Source organism: Dendropsophus ebraccatus, chromosome 2 (genome assembly GCF_027789765.1).
Source record: "Dendropsophus ebraccatus isolate aDenEbr1 chromosome 2, aDenEbr1.pat, whole genome shotgun sequence".
NCBI lineage: Eukaryota > Metazoa > Chordata > Amphibia > Anura > Hylidae > Dendropsophus > Dendropsophus ebraccatus.
The window spans coordinates 46,077,993-46,093,885 of NC_091455.1; the positions used below are offsets into that span (position 1 = coordinate 46,077,993).

Below are 15,893 nucleotides of genomic sequence, written 5' to 3' on the forward strand. Positions count from 1 at the left end.
AACGGTCACTTAGCAGCATTACAAAAGGTCTCAACATAGTCTTTACCTAAAAAGTTCAAGTTGACATATAATTTAGCAAAATACCAGTAAGAGAACAGTCAAAATATACAGGTAAAACCTAAGCTTTACAAGTAAAAAAAACAACAAAAAAACAATAAATAATTTGAAAGAAATAACTTTATCTCTGTCATTTGCAAAACTGATTGACATGTAGCAGAGACATTTCAGAAGTTTTGAACGGTTGTGGTCTGGAAGTTTATGTCATTAAAACTCCCCAGCTCACTGTGATATCCATCTTACGGCAAGAGAAGAGCTGCACAGACAAACAGTGGATCTACTGCCAGCCAGGTGAAGTGCACAACCACCCAATTCTCACGCCCAGACCCCGACCATTCAAAGCTTTTTATCTCTCTGTGACATGTCAAAAGTTTTTACCAATGACAGGAACACTATGATACTAAATTAACGGAAATGATACAAGTGAAAATTCTTACAATTCTGAATAATTGTGAAAATGCTCAGATTACCAAATGATTAGAAACGCGCCCACTGGCCAAATGAGCAGCTATGTAAAATATAAACATATCAGACTCTTATGGAAAAATGTTTGTAAGCTAAGACCTACACGTCTGTCAGATATGGAGTAAAAGAAATCTCTAGAGAGTGCTAGAGAAGTCTGAGCAGCACCTATATTCATCTGGGATAACACATATTTTATTCAACCTCCTTACTATATATGTGACTAGTGGAGGGAGGTTTATTTTAAATAGATTTAAAACTATTTCCTTCCTCACTCCCTATTGCATCCATTGAACTGTATGTAAGCATTTCCGTAGCTCTCAGTCTATATAGTGTCCCCTTTCTACCTTATGCAATGTATGTTTTTTTTGTTTTTTTTTAATGTCACTCTTACTTATAAAAACTTTTGACATTTGACAGACATAAAAAAAATTTGGTTAGTTGGGGTCTGGGTGTTCTTACCCCTATGATTACTAGAACACACCAAGAGAAGTTCTCTCTCCGTCTTGCTACCCTTAGATGGAAAGAGAAGTGCTTAGCCAAGCGTTTTGCCGTTCCAGCAATCGATGGGATCAAAGTTCTAAATGGGAATCGATGGGATCTAAAGTTTTTGTAAGTGACAGCAACATTTAAATGAAAAAATGATCCCATAGAACACATTCAACTTTCAGAACCACAAATTGGTTGGGATCTAAAAAATTCAGTGTGAAAGTCAGAAGGAGGTTAAAAAGTCAAGACTCGCTTCTTTTATACAATATCTATTGAATGATGTTCAAAAAATCCAGTACCAACCAAGACCAAAACCAATAAAGAACATCATAGGAATTTAAGTTCACTTAAAAAGATTTGCATCTTTTTTGTTTTCTGTCCACCACTGGTTTTAGTTACAAAAAATGCAGACCAAAGTACTGATCAAAATACTAATCAAAATACTGACCAAAATGGTATGTGTGAGCATAGTCTTAGAATGCAGCTGTGATATGGTGACATAAAACAAGCTCTGGGCAAAGAAAGTAATTCATCAATGACCACAAAACAGATTTCATGTTTCAAGTAGGCATGAGGACTAGAAATTCAGCATGCCTATGGCTATATTCATGTTTTCCAAGACTCCCTAAAGCCCCTGTTACACAGGGTGACTGGGGGGAGCAAACAAGCGCTATCAGCTGCCATATGATTCACTTGTCTTTCAACATGTTGAAAAACAAACAACTGCAACGATCAGCCAACATCATTCATGTCGGCTGATCGTTGCCTTTTATTACACGGAACGGTTATCGCCCGTGTAATCGTAATCGTTCCATGTAATAGGGCCTTAAGGCTGCATCCAACTTCTTCAGCCATCGGTAATCTCTAATATGGACAGCCAACAATGCTTTGTCAAACAGCACTCTAGAGCTTCCTGGGACTTTTTTGTTTCAGTAAAATTGAAGTTAAAGTTTTTACATTTAAAATAACAATGAATGCAATAACTGGTAGTAAATTCATACACTGAATTATCCAATAATAGTATTCAATCTTTCTCTGAACTTTTACAGCCAGCTAAGCATTATGGGAAATTGACCTCATATACTGCACTCCCAGGGGAGCTTAACTATAAATCTCATCCTCCTTTTCAGCACTGATCATTTCCTCTCTGATTGACTAATGACGCAGTTCATTACGTCTCTGTTCTGCTGTAGACCACTCTTCCCAAAAGTATTCCCTAATTTTACTGTAAATGACACAAAAACATAATTTTCTACTGGTGTAATAATCCACACCGTGTGGTCATAAATTAGGTTCCACTAGGAATGTAGATTCTACGAAACGTCAGTGTGAGAATTCATTATGCAAACTTTATAATCTATTAGTTAAAAACTTCCTTAGACATACAGAGGGAAACATGATTAAAGGGATTATCCAGAATTAGAACAGAGGCATCGGGGAGCGTTGACCGGTATGTATGAAATTTATATATATATTTTTTTACACAGTTTTCAGACATCATCCACGCATCGATATTACACGTAATGATGCAGTCGATGGACAATGATTTGGGGGTCAGGACCAAAAGACACGATCAGCTGATTGTTCGCATCGGCTGATTGTTGTCTTTATTACATGGAGCAATTATCTGCCGAAACGGTAGATTATCGCTGTGTGCAATAGGCATAATATGGCATATTAGCAAATGTTCCTTGCTTTCTGATGATGTAACTGCACAGTTACAGTATATAGACACTCTATATCAGGTAACTGTTTATACAGTGACATAATCTGATTTTCCCCCCAAAAAGCCAGTCAGTCTTCCTTTCCTTCTTCTGCACCCCTTCCGGAGAAGTGGTACTGCTGAAAGCCACATGACACACATTTTTATGCCCTGCGCTAATAGGGCATACTTTCAACAAACAACAAAGTTCATTACACCGGCATACACTGTCGGGGCTATGTGTCAAACACCAGAGTTGCCTTTACTCCTCAATACCATATGATACTAATAAATAAACTGACACAGTTGTACGTTTTTGAAATTCTTCCAACCATAATTTCCAACCTTTTGTGATAGAAAATTCTCAACACCCAAACACATTAAAGGGGCTCAGTCTTCACGCTCTGCGGGAGCACTGGTGAAGTCCGTGTGTCCTGTTCGGCAGAGACCGCCGTTCTGAACGGTGTAGTCACGCTACGTTTCTGAGGCCCAATCTTCCTTTTGTTAATTGTCAAGCTTGACAGAAAAGGGTTGGGCCTCTGAAACGCAGCGTGACTACACCAGCTACTGGCCTCCCATCCAGAACGGAGGTCTCTGCTGAACAGAACACACAGACTTCACCAGCGCTCCCACAGAGTGGGAAGACGGAGCCCCTTTAATGTGTTCGTACTCGTGGGTGTTAAGAATTTTCTATCACAAAAGGTTGCCCATTTTTGTATTGCTTTTTTGATATTCACCAAAGGGAATTTAAGAAGAATTTTGAAAACCTACAACCATGTCAGTGCATTTATTTGTATCATAAAGCCTTTCAACAAATACCTTTTTTCATTGAATGCCAAGATATAAAATAGCTCAGTCTACTACTCCTTTGGCCTCCGTCTGACAATGGAGTCCTATCAGCAAGATTAACATGATTCCCAGGCGCTTTTTGATGTCAATGAGACCTTAAGAATTTTATGCGACCACATTTTTGCAGTTGTAATAATTACATATTTATTTAAGAGTATAAAGGAAATAGATTGTATGTCTCACCTTGGACAGTGCGAAGCTGGAGGTTGAAATGGGCATAGCTGCTCCACCGTTGTCTCACATGTTACAGCCTGAACTACATAAACAGTATATAAATATATTATGCGTATTCATTGTATTATATTTATTCCTTTAGACTGCATATTATATTCACTGACACCAAAATAAGATACTCACATGATACTTTAGAGATGGTAAAGGAATTAGCAGATTGGTATTTTCTGTTGGATAAAGAAATAAATATTTAGATGTCACCAATATCTTTTCATTACTCCCACAGCCCATAGCATATAGCAGCGGTCTGCCCCTGCTGTTCCTATTCCACCGAGCAGCGGCAGCAGATCGCTGGCTGGAGAACATGGGTACAGCCTACGGCGGCATCCAACTTCTTTAGCAGACGGGAGTCAAATGGTGAGCGTTCAAGAACATTACCTAACCCAAACAGTTCGGCAAGTTTGCTCAACTCTCCTTATAGGTTATATTATTGCTAATTATTACATAATTGCTTATTATTGCAAACTTACAAATGGAATACATGGGAGACTCAGTACAGTATATCCTGCAGAATCATCGATTTCTAGGCCTACTATTCCTTTAAGTGTCTTAACTTCTTCAGGGGATTTAAAGTATCTAACTAGAGGAGGAGAAAATTGAATCTCCTAGCCCAAAAGCAAAATCTTGCAAGGGTTTCCTACCATGTAGTAGCTATAATACCGCTGTCATCGTATGTGACAGAGGGACTTGAGGGCCTCCAATGGAGCCATTGCCCACATGCAACATTATCATATATAAAGCCCAGTTCTTAGATTTAACAATTATGCTGTGTAACTGGTCAAAGAAAATCAAGCAGAAGAGCAGAATCATGAATTTCTACTGAAATAATCCCCTTACAAACCAATCGCATAAAAAACATAAAGCTATGAAAATGCCTTTTTACTTTAAATTATTTGGTGGAACGCAATAAGCGAATATGAGAGGGGCAAAAAAAAAAAAAAAAGCCACTGATTGGTTACTGTCGGTAAAAGTATTTATAGAGGAACTTACCCAATTGACTGGACTCCATTTCTGTGAGATTTTATAAAGTAATTTCTTCTCCCTTGTCGCGTAACATCAACCCATCCACCTTCATTATCTATGACTCCGGAGTGTATGGCTGCTTTACAAATACTCGATTGCTGATAATTAAAAGAAAATTCTTAAAGAATTCTTAAAATAAACCAATAGGATCATCACACAGACAAGCGGTTATCCCTTATATCCTAAAATGTGAGGTATACAGTACAATCCAAATGAAGAGAGAGCTCCATTTTGATGTTGACTAGAGGGAATCCCAGCCAGAAAACCCCTTAAAGGTTTACTGTGTAATTGAGCCCTAGCCACAACAGGTTAAAAGTAGAAGAAAACCTATTAATGGAAGGGGAAAGCTACAGAATAGGAAAGGGGTTATTCAAACAAGGAAACAAAACATTCCATGTTTTAGATTTCCAGTGTCAAAACTGCAGCTGTCTTCGGAAATCTAAGACACTTGGCTCTTCAGCTGACCATGGACATGAGAGCATTTCTTGAGACCATTTCAACTGGTTCATCATTTAATCTTCCATTAACTGTGCATATTGCAAAAAAAATTTGATCCCCAAAGCACCTGTAATTTATGGAACGATTGCCAATAGCTTCAGAAAAAAACAGAGGGAGACGTGCTGTGAGTCAGCTCCATCTAGCTGTACATGGCCTTGAATGTTTTTGCAGCCATGAGCCATAGGTATAAATGACGTATTTTATAATTAATCAGTTATTGACCCAAAATGTTATATCTGTTTTGCAGGTATTCAGACGTATATGTGTAAAAGCCTACTGCTTTATTTATTCTATACCTAAATGTGGAAGCCGGCAGTCACCATATCAAGCATAATGAAAGATTGGGAGACCTTTTGGTGTAAAAATGTGTAAAGGATCTACACCTATGAGACACGTACGGCATTAAAGTCTGTGATGACAATTTAAAGGCTATGGGGGACATTTATTAAGGAGTCTAATATGTGCAACTAATCTAATGGGGATTGGTGTGTATTCTGTTCTAATATCCTGTGACTGATTCATTAAAATGTAGCACTGCCATAGTGAACGCATCTAAGTAAAAAGTTGCAAAAATAGTGCAGATAAATTCACCTGGTACTGAACAGACGTAGGCCTGCATTTATTTGTGCGACTTTTTTTAAAGTCGCAAATGATAAATTGGGCGCTAATCCCGGATTATGCGAACTTTTTGGTAAATACTCAGAACAGGCAGATTTTAAAAAGTTGCATCTAAAAAATATTCGCCTGTCAAATACTGGTTCATGAATAGAACTTAGACCACAAATGGGTGAAAAGTCCAATTAGTCACCTAAAAATAGGCACAAAAACCTTGATAAATTTCCCCTAATGTATTTTTCGCAAAATTATGGAATGTTTTGATCAAGTTTTGCATTAAGCATATAGATTTTTGTTAATAATCTGATCAAAAATCAGCTTCAAAAACATTTTAGGAGAGGAGAAAGGGGCTAGAGACTAAGCCATGAGAAAGTTGTATATTAAGGTGACATGGCATGTTAGAGAGAAGAACTTTTGTACTTTAATGTGGATATTTACCATTTCATAAAATACGCTTCCAATGACTTTGGCACTGCTCTCCAAACAGCCAGCTGAACATTCATATCTAAAAATAAAAATGTAAACTGTAGTACAATGCTAAAGTAAAAAAAAAAGTATATATATATATAATTTTACTCAAACAAGTATCTGCCTGAATATTATATAATACAATTAGCAATATTAATGTAGCACTTAGACCTTTTTGCTTTTGAATATAATTGAACATGCCGTATAACGTGAGTAACGTGCAGGTGTTTGATTACCTGTTACATGTTGTCCCTTTGCACTGATCCCTTAGTCGGACCTCACAAGTCACTATCTGAGCTGCAAATTAAAAACAAAACATAAATACAAATTTAATTAGAATAGTATAAACAGAACCTTGTGAACAGTACAATTCCATGTGCAAGGACTGTACATATCATTCACTTTAAGGGCAGCTCCGCACGTAGCGAAGCACAGTGTTTTTCAAGTTCAAGTTCCACTGAGATTCCCGCTAATGTAAGTTTGAATGGAGTTACTCACAACAGAATGAACGCTGCAAGTATGTATGTTAATACCGGCCCCTTTAACCAGCCGCCTCCCAGAGAATACTTTACCTGGTCCGCGCTCCCGCTACATCTGAGGCTCCCAGTTCCTGTAGGTCCCGATTAGCCAATCAGTGCATGGCCCTACCACAGTCACCTATTGACTTATCCCTTTACATCTATAACCTTGATGGATATAATGTAGATCTTTTTTCATCTGTAGACACTAGGTAACAATAAGTAACACATAGATACTTTACTCACACATTTGTTCTGTACTGATCACTTCATTGCTGTCATAGCTGTCAGTCCTAGTGGAACTTGTTGGGGAATGAGTTCTCGCTCTACTCTGTGACGTTGTGTCAAGTGCCTTTGAACGTTGCCTCTCAATCTCGTTGGTTTCTTCCTCAGGCTCAGGGATAGGATAGTGGAAGTTTGAACCATCACCTAAAGGGAAAAGAAAATATATGTTGATATGCACCTTACATATAACATATTTACTAACCAGACATAACATTTCCGTCTTACTGCTGTGCAGGTGTCACTCGTCCCACTGAAACTTTTGACACCTTTTGAGGCACAACCTCCACAAGACCACTGATGGCATCTGACATTTACTTCTTCTTGTCTATTTATGCTACAATAACTCTTGTGAGTTTTTTCTACAAACAGGTTAGCCTTTGTCTCCTCTTCCTTCCGCACATCATTGAGCCTTAGGACTCCTTGACTCTGCCTTGATTCTGGATGTCCTTCCTTGGACCACATTTTAGGTAATACCAGCTCGATTCTAAGAACATTCCTTAATCATCTTGGAGATTGACAGACCCAGCTGACACTTATTAAAGTCACCCAGATGCTTAGCTTTGCCCATTTTTCAAGCTTTCAACAAATTGACTTCAATAACTGTTCGCTTGTTGTCTACTACAGTATATGCCAGTACTTGACAGGTGCTAGGTACAAGATAATCCAAAGTCCAAGAGATCGGTGCTCCACTCAATCTTGTGGTGTGCTCAGCTATAAGGCAATTCCCAGATACTTTGAAATGAGAGAAAGCCCAAAATTCTAGTTTCTACAATGCAGATATACTTTATGCCATACCATCAGTCAACTGCTGCAGCCTGTTGACCAAAGGCTACGGATGGTCCGAACTCTTCCTGTCTGATATATTGATGTATATAGATTGTATGGAATAAAATTAGAAGACAAGAGTGTCTATTTCATATCCATCATTATTATGTAGGTAGGTTTTTCTACACTGTGGCTGTAATGACTACACCTGTTGGGACATTGGCGCAGTCCTCAGGGCATAAGATATGACTGAGAATCTGCTTCTGGCCATAAATCGTGTTTGATTCTGAGTCATGTCTGAACTCTAACTTGCTGCTTCTTTTGTGCTAATTGTTTTCTCTGCCCTACCCATGTCTGCTCTGATGAGTTCCCTTCTGGCAACTTTATGGTTAACCTTTGTTTTGGCTTTGATTGACATTTGGTTTTTGCATTCCTTTTGTGTTTCTGTTCTGTCTGTGGTCCAATCGCCTTCTGGACTGGGTTCCTGGTTTCAATTTAAAGGGTTATCAAGCGCTACAAAAACATGGCCACTTTCTTCCAGAGGCAGCTCCACTCTTGTCTCCAGCTTGGGCAAGTTTTTGCTGCCCAGTTTCATTGAAATGAATGAAGCTCAATTGAAAACTGCACCTGAACTGGAGACAAGAGTCATGTTGTCTCTGAAAGTGGCCATGTTTTTGTAGCACTGGATAACCCCTTCAAGGTCTCTGTGTCTGCCTGTAGCTTGCCGTTTATTGAGCTTTCTCTCTTGCCTGTTTCCCCTTACCTCTGTTGTTGTTTCTTGCTACTCTGACTCTGCCTGATACCTTGACTATTCTTGCTTGCCCCCCCCCTTTACCTTCTGACTCTTGACTTTGTTAATGATTTCCGATTTTGGACTTTTTCTACCCGACTGTTGTAACCCGCATTGCTTACGATTCTTATTGTGTTTGTGCATCTTGTTTTGTCTTTGGTTTCATGTAACCAGGCCAGAGAACTGCCGCCCAGTTGCCCGCTGCCGCTTAGGACAGATAGCGGCAAGTAGGCAGGAACAGGGACACTGTCCTTGTCTCTCCCGAGTTGTGACAGTGGTGCATTATAAAAATAAGTGTTAAGCGAGCATGTCCAGTCAAGCTCAATGCTCCACCAAGCGCCTCTTGGTGGTCGGTAAAGGTGGCCTTACACAGTCAATAACTTTCGGACAAATGATTGTTCAGCTGTCAGTTATATTTCCTGCCTACTGCAGTAAGGTATTGCATTTTTCATTCAAATTTTTGTACATTTCATCCTTTGACAGGACGTGTAAAGAAAATATACAAAAAATTTTAATGAAGAAAAGACACATTAGAATATCGGCGGTAGGTCGGCAATTGCAGGCATAACAATGGAGTTATAATGTGTCTGGCAGAAATCTATCACACTTTTTGCTTTACTATTTGTATATTTCATTTACACATGCTTTCAAAGGATGAAATTTACAAAATGTAAATGAAAAAATGCAATAGATGACTTGAAGGTGAACCAGGTACCCTCCAGGGGGAACCTGGTTAAATGCTCTTGTGTTCCATTGATTTCAGTGGGGTTCTTTACTCAAGTTACGCACTCCAGTATTGAAAAATGCTCTAGTAACGAGCACCTGAGCATCTTAGTGCTCATTCTACACTAACAAGTATATATTAGTGTTGAGTGGGCACTAAAATGCTCAAGTGCTCGTTACTCGGGGAAAAAAAAATTATATATATATATATATATATATATATATATATATATATATATATATGGAAAATGAAAGGTGGAATCTGATTTGTTGCTAGGGGCAACTGAGCCAGTTTCACTTTACACCATGTTCGATAAATCTCTTACACATACTGTCCATCTACTTTTGGACTAATATATATATATATATATATATATATATATATATATATATATATACACACATTTTAATACTAACACACCTACAATGTTTAAATCCATGTAAAATGTGAACAGAACCTAAACAATGCTTTAATGTTCTAATATTACAGCTGAGTGGTGTATATAAACATAACCCATATACTGTACACAATACCGGTTAGGGTTAAGTACCACTTCATAGTATATTTTATAAAGACGTTATTACTGAGGTTGTGAGTGAGTAAGAAATGTATGTTGGGAATGGGCCCAGAAGTACATTCTACACACTCAAGTGACCTTGTTTGATCTCTAGGAACAAGCATGGCCAGACCAGTAATAAGCATCTTCCCTACACGACTGCCAACTGTGTAAATCTCAACCTAATTACTAGTTGTGGTTTAAAAAAAGAAGACTCTGGTTCACTGGAGACTGAGGTGAGACCACCAAACTATTTCTCCAGGGGACTTCAAGATGGACATTAATCCTCATGTCAGGAGGCATGACTCCAGTGTTGAAATGTCGTACAAAATACAGATTATTCAGTATAAATACACAGAAATATCAGATACACGGCCCTTTCACGGCAATGGGTAAATATTATTATCCATGAGTAAGTGCCAAGCGAGTTCGACAAACAATACCCTGCAGGTTATTTTTACATTTTGCCTATTCAGTGACATGATTCACATCATATGTATAGCTTTAACCCTTTCACGACCTGGGGTCTTTGATTCCTCAATGCTCAGGTCGTTTTCGAACATCAGCTTATGATGTCCCTGTGTCTGACCCCTCTCCTCTGTCCCCTCTCGCTGTCACAATCTTGTGACAGCGGCAAGGGAGAGAGAGGAGGGGCAGAGTGCACAGCCACGCACCCTGCCTTCCCTCCCTCCCCCTGCCAGCCTCCTTAGCCAGGAAAACGGAAGCCTAAAGCTTCCACTTCCGTCGCTCTCCACTCAAAGAGAAGGCAGCCCTCCCATAGAGACACCGCGACACAAAGGCAGGCGGAATTCCGTGGCGGAGAGCTCCGCTGTAGAAATCCGCAGCTTTTGCTCCATGTGAGCTTGCTCTGACGAGGTTATCCACGGCATTAGAAAAAGCATGGTTACTTTCTGGCAAAAACAGCACCAGCCCTGTCCCAGGTTGTGTGTGGTATTACAACTGAGCTCCAATCACTTCAATGGAACTGAGCTTCGAAACCCACACCCAAAGTGAGGACAAGAGTGGTCTTTTCTAACATTTTCATCAAACGTCAGACATTTTTAGTTACATCTCTGTATAACATGCAGTAGCGGTCTTTGGCACCAAGCAATCGCTTGGGGCCCCCAACATCCAGGGGGGCCCCACGCCCGCTCTTCTCTTGTGCTCAAGACCGCTAGACAGGGCCGCTCGCTGCTGTGATCTGAACTGTAACTATGAGCACTCATAATGAGCGCTCACAGTTACATGCAGCAGCACTGACAGGGCGGGAGCCATTGGCTCAGTTTCTGTCAGTCACACTTGTGGCTGCAGGAAGTGTTTTCCCTGCATTCACAAGTGGCCGTTCTGTCCTTGTGGTGTCGGTGCTCCAGTGACATCACTGGAGCATCGGCGCCAGGACAAGGGGAGCGCGGCCTCTTGTGACCGCAGGGAAAACCCTTGTGCCCACAAGAGTGAAGAGAAGAGGAGACGCCCAGACCCAGGTGAGTATAAGTGTTTGTTTTATTGTGTTGTATACAATATGGGAGGGGGAGCACACAAGGGCCTGTGTAACTGGGAGAGCGCACAGCGGGGGTCTATATAAATGGGGGAAGCACACAGTGGAGCTATATAACGGGGAAGACACAAGGGGTCTATATATAACTGGGAGAGCACACAGGGGGGTTATAGACTATTGGGGCTTCACAGAGGGGTCTATATACTACTTGGCTCAGCACACAGGGGGTCTATATACTACTTGGGGCAGCAGAATGGGGTCTATATACAACTGGGGGAGCACACAGGAGGTCTATATCCAAGTGGGGGAGCACACAGGGGGGCTATATACTACTGGGGAAGCACACAGGGGGTCTATATACTACTGGGGTAGCACACAGGGGGTCTATATACTACTGGGGTAGCACACAGGGGTCTATATACTACTGGTGGGGCACACAGGGGGTCTATATACTACTGGGGAGCACACAGGGGGTCTATATACTGCTGAGGCAGCACACAGGGGGTCTATATATAACGGGGGCACACAGGGGTCTATATACTACTGGGGCAGCACACAGGGGGTCTATATACTACTGGAGGAGCACACAGAGTTCTATATACTACTGGTGGGGCACACAGGGGGTCTATATACTACTGGGGGCAGCACACAGGGGGTCTATATATAACGGGGAGCACACAGGGGGTCTATATATAACTAGGGGAGCACACAGGGGGTCTATATATAACTGGGGGCAGCACACAAGGGGTCTATATACTGCTGGAGGAGCACACAGTGGTCTATATACTACTGGGGGAGCACACAGGGGGTTTATATACTACTGGAGGAGCACACAGGGGTCCATATCCAAGTGGGGGAGCACACAGGAGGTCTATATCCAAGTGGGGGAGCACACAGGGGGGCTATATACCACTGAAGGACCACACAGGGGAGCTATATACAAGTGGGGGAGCACACAGGGGGTCCATATTCAAGTGGGGGAGCACACAGAAGGTCTATATCCAAGTGGGGGAGCACACAGGGGGGCTATATACCACTGAAGGAGCACACAGGGGAGCTATATACAAGTGAGGGAGTACACAGGGGGTCTACATACTAGTGGGGGAGCACACAGGAGGTATATGTAACTGGGGGCAGCACACGGGGTATATACGACTGAGGGCAGCACACAGGGGGTTTATATACAACTGGGACAGCACACAGGGGTCTATATACTTTTGGGGGAGCACACAGAGGCTATATATAACTCGGGGAACACACAGGCGTCTATACACTACTGAGGGAAGCACACAAGGTGTATATACTACTGGCGGCTGCGCACAAGGGGTATATACTTCTGGGGGCAGCACACAGCGGTCTATTGTTGTGGAGTGCATGTCGAGGGGGGGGGCCCAGACATAACTTCGCTTGGGGCCCCAGAAATGCCAAGACCGCCCCTGATAACATGGGACAACAACCAACAAAGCTGCCACTTCAGCTACCATTGATGCCGTGTAATTGCTCTCTTCCTTCCTAAATTACCATATAACTAGGTATAGGAATATACCTATATATAGGAAGTGCAACTTATAGCTCCTGGTCCCCGAAGAAAAAGCAATAACAAGCCCCCCAACAATCATGAACCATATTAAACATTGGCGTCTTCATATGTGAAAATTGGGCCTGGTAGTAGAGACTACCTCTGCATTTCTTGTATCCCGAGGACTGGCATCACTATATAAATTGCTTTTCGAAGGAAGGGTGCCAATCTGCAGTGGTTTGCCACAGACCACAGGAAATGACCTGTCAATAGGAGAACAGACGGAACACAAAGCTCAGGAGACACTTTGCTAATTAGTTTTACTATACATAAGCAAAATCCACACTGTGCAGTACGAATAATTATTCCTGCAATGTTATGGGCCTTATAAGCCCTCTCCAGGAAGATCTATAAAAAAAAAAAAAGCATGACCTGTCAGGAAGACTAGACTGTCAGTGTATGAATAAAGTAGAAAAAAGACCAGGGGGGAGATTTATTAAACTGGTGTAAAGTAGAACTGGCTCAGTTGCCCCTAGCAACCAATCAGATTTCACTTTTCATTCCTCACAGATCCTTTGAAAAATGAAAAGTGGAATCTAATTGGTTGCTAGGGGCAACTAATACAATTCTACTTCACACCAGTTTGATAAATCTTCCTCCAGGTTCCTTTGGAATGTATAAAGAATTTTCAAGCTTTATTACAAATCCTTAAAGAGTCACTGTCAATTTTTTTATTATTATTTTGCAGAAATCAATAGTCCAGGAGATTTTAATAAACTTTGTAATTGGGTTTATTAGGCAAATATGCCATTATCTGCGTTCAAAAAGCATTTTCCCAGGTCCCCCTCTCCCTCCTCTTTTCCATTCACTGCAAAATATCAGGAAATTGTGACTTGTTGCATCAGACACAACCCTGTCTGTTCTATAGAGAGGAGGGAGGAGGGACATGAGTCGGCAGCGAGAGCGGATTACAGGCAAAGAGCTGGGTGACAGCTGTATTCAGAGGTCAGAGAGGTCAGTGCTGACGGTAAGAGGAGATTGCCTGGTGATTAACTGTAGATTAACTCTTTGTTGTCCTGTTTTGGTGCCTCATCTCCATTCACCCCTCCCCTCTCCATAAGCAAGCCATGAAGACAGGGGGAAGAGCTTTAAACAGTTTTTTCATGATAAAAATGCATTTTTCGGCTTATAAACCCAATTACAAAAAGTTCCATAAAATCACCTGTACTATTGATTTCTGCAAAAATAAAAAAATAAACGACAGTGACACTTTAAAATTACTGACACGTTTTGAACCAGCATGGTTCTTTATCATGGTATCTGGGTCTTAATCAGATAATATCCATCAGTCAGAGTTACCAACTCTTAGGCAGCATCCATGTGGATAGAGTGGGCAGATGGCGCTGCTGACAAGACATTGCTTTGAAATGTATCAGTAATTTTAAGGATTTGTAATAAAGCTTGAAAATTTTTATATGAGCTGAAAGAATCTGTTTTTTTTTTTCCTCTAGGTGATTACCCTGGGATCCAGGGGCTTTACCTTCAAGCTCTTCATACCTGGCAATGGGCCTAGAAGCATAACCATATCGACTGGGCACTGACCACTGTAAAAAAAGGAAATATTGGCAGCGCTTCTATGTCTCTGTTCACATTGCAGGTTGCACGCTGCATAAGTACAGACAAACAAAAAAAAAAAACAGAAGTGAAGAAGATGCATGAGTGTGTCTGGTGCTCAGTGTTCTCCAATGCTTGGTGTGCCGTCTTTTCTATTATTACCTCTGCATTTCCCTGTATGTCCCTGACAATACCCTTTTTTAACCATATACTTGGAGTGCATATCTTGGTAGTCACAATGAAACCCAAGCACACATAGACTGTTATTTGCACTGACAATAATGCAAGCAGTAATTTATCCAAAATTTTAACTTGCCAAAATTCCTCTACTTCCAAATTAGAAGGTGTTAGACAATAAACAGTACCTGAAGAGGTACTTTCGAGTAAAATTAATAAATAAATCAACTGGTGTAAAAAATGTATACAAAAATTGCTAGACTTCTATTAAAAAAAAAAAAAAAAAAAAAGCTTGCTGTATGCTTGCACAAAGTGGAGATTTCTTTCCAGTCTCACATAGTGCTCTCTGCTGCCACCTCTGTCCATGTCATGAACTGTCCAGAGCAGGGGAGGTTTACTATGGGGGGGTTGCTACTGCTCTGGACAGTTCTTGACACGGACAGAGGTGGCAGCAGAGAGCACAGTGTCAAACTGGAAAAAATACACCACTTCCTGCAGGACATACAGCAGCTTATAAATACAGCGGTTTTTATTATTATTAATATTATTATTATTATTATTATTATTATTATTATTATTATCATGTCAATTACAAATCTTTTTAACTTTCTTACACCGGTTGATTTAAAAACATTTTCTTTTTTCACTATAGTACCCCTTTAACTTTAGCCTATTTCTGCCTGTTTGAGTATTGTAAAATTCTTATTTCCTCCTGATATAGTTACATTATATTCAAAGCTCTGCTCATCGGTATTCGAAACAGTCAAAAGCAATTATCACTAAGAGCATAGCTGAGATGCTAGTATGCACTAGGGTAGTAACTGTTGTCTACACACTGTATTTCTCCAAGAATAACCAAAGCAAGCTCTATACAGAGATGGATCTGACTAGGAAAAAAAAAAAAAAAAGATTTCAGCTCGGAGGCAGGTATATTTGAAAAAAATCGGTTCTTTTCTATAACACCAGTTATAACTCCAGATCATCTATATGAACATTTTTAAATGGTGCTCAAAAGTGAGCATATGCATTAAAGACTGCAAATGTGTCTTGTAA

At 40.5% G+C, this 15,893-nt stretch overlaps 1 protein-coding gene across 4 annotated transcripts in view; it reads right to left on the reverse strand.

Moving 5' to 3' along the window:
- The window catches only part of CRISPLD1 (cysteine rich secretory protein LCCL domain containing 1), a 131,768-nt gene that overhangs the window by 14,003 nt on the left and 101,872 nt on the right, over positions 1–15,893 (reverse strand). For all 4 annotated transcript variants that reach the window (XM_069957458.1, XM_069957456.1, XM_069957455.1 and 1 more), the window contains 6 exons: positions 7,162–7,344; positions 6,634–6,694; positions 6,368–6,434; positions 4,784–4,914; positions 3,917–3,960; positions 3,743–3,815 (listed from right to left, as the gene is read on the reverse strand). In XM_069957458.1, coding sequence (XP_069813559.1) covers positions 3,743–3,815; positions 3,917–3,960; positions 4,784–4,914; positions 6,368–6,434; positions 6,634–6,694; positions 7,162–7,344 — 559 coding nt within the window. The remainder of the gene's footprint in view (positions 1–3,742; positions 3,816–3,916; positions 3,961–4,783; positions 4,915–6,367; positions 6,435–6,633; positions 6,695–7,161; positions 7,345–15,893) is intronic.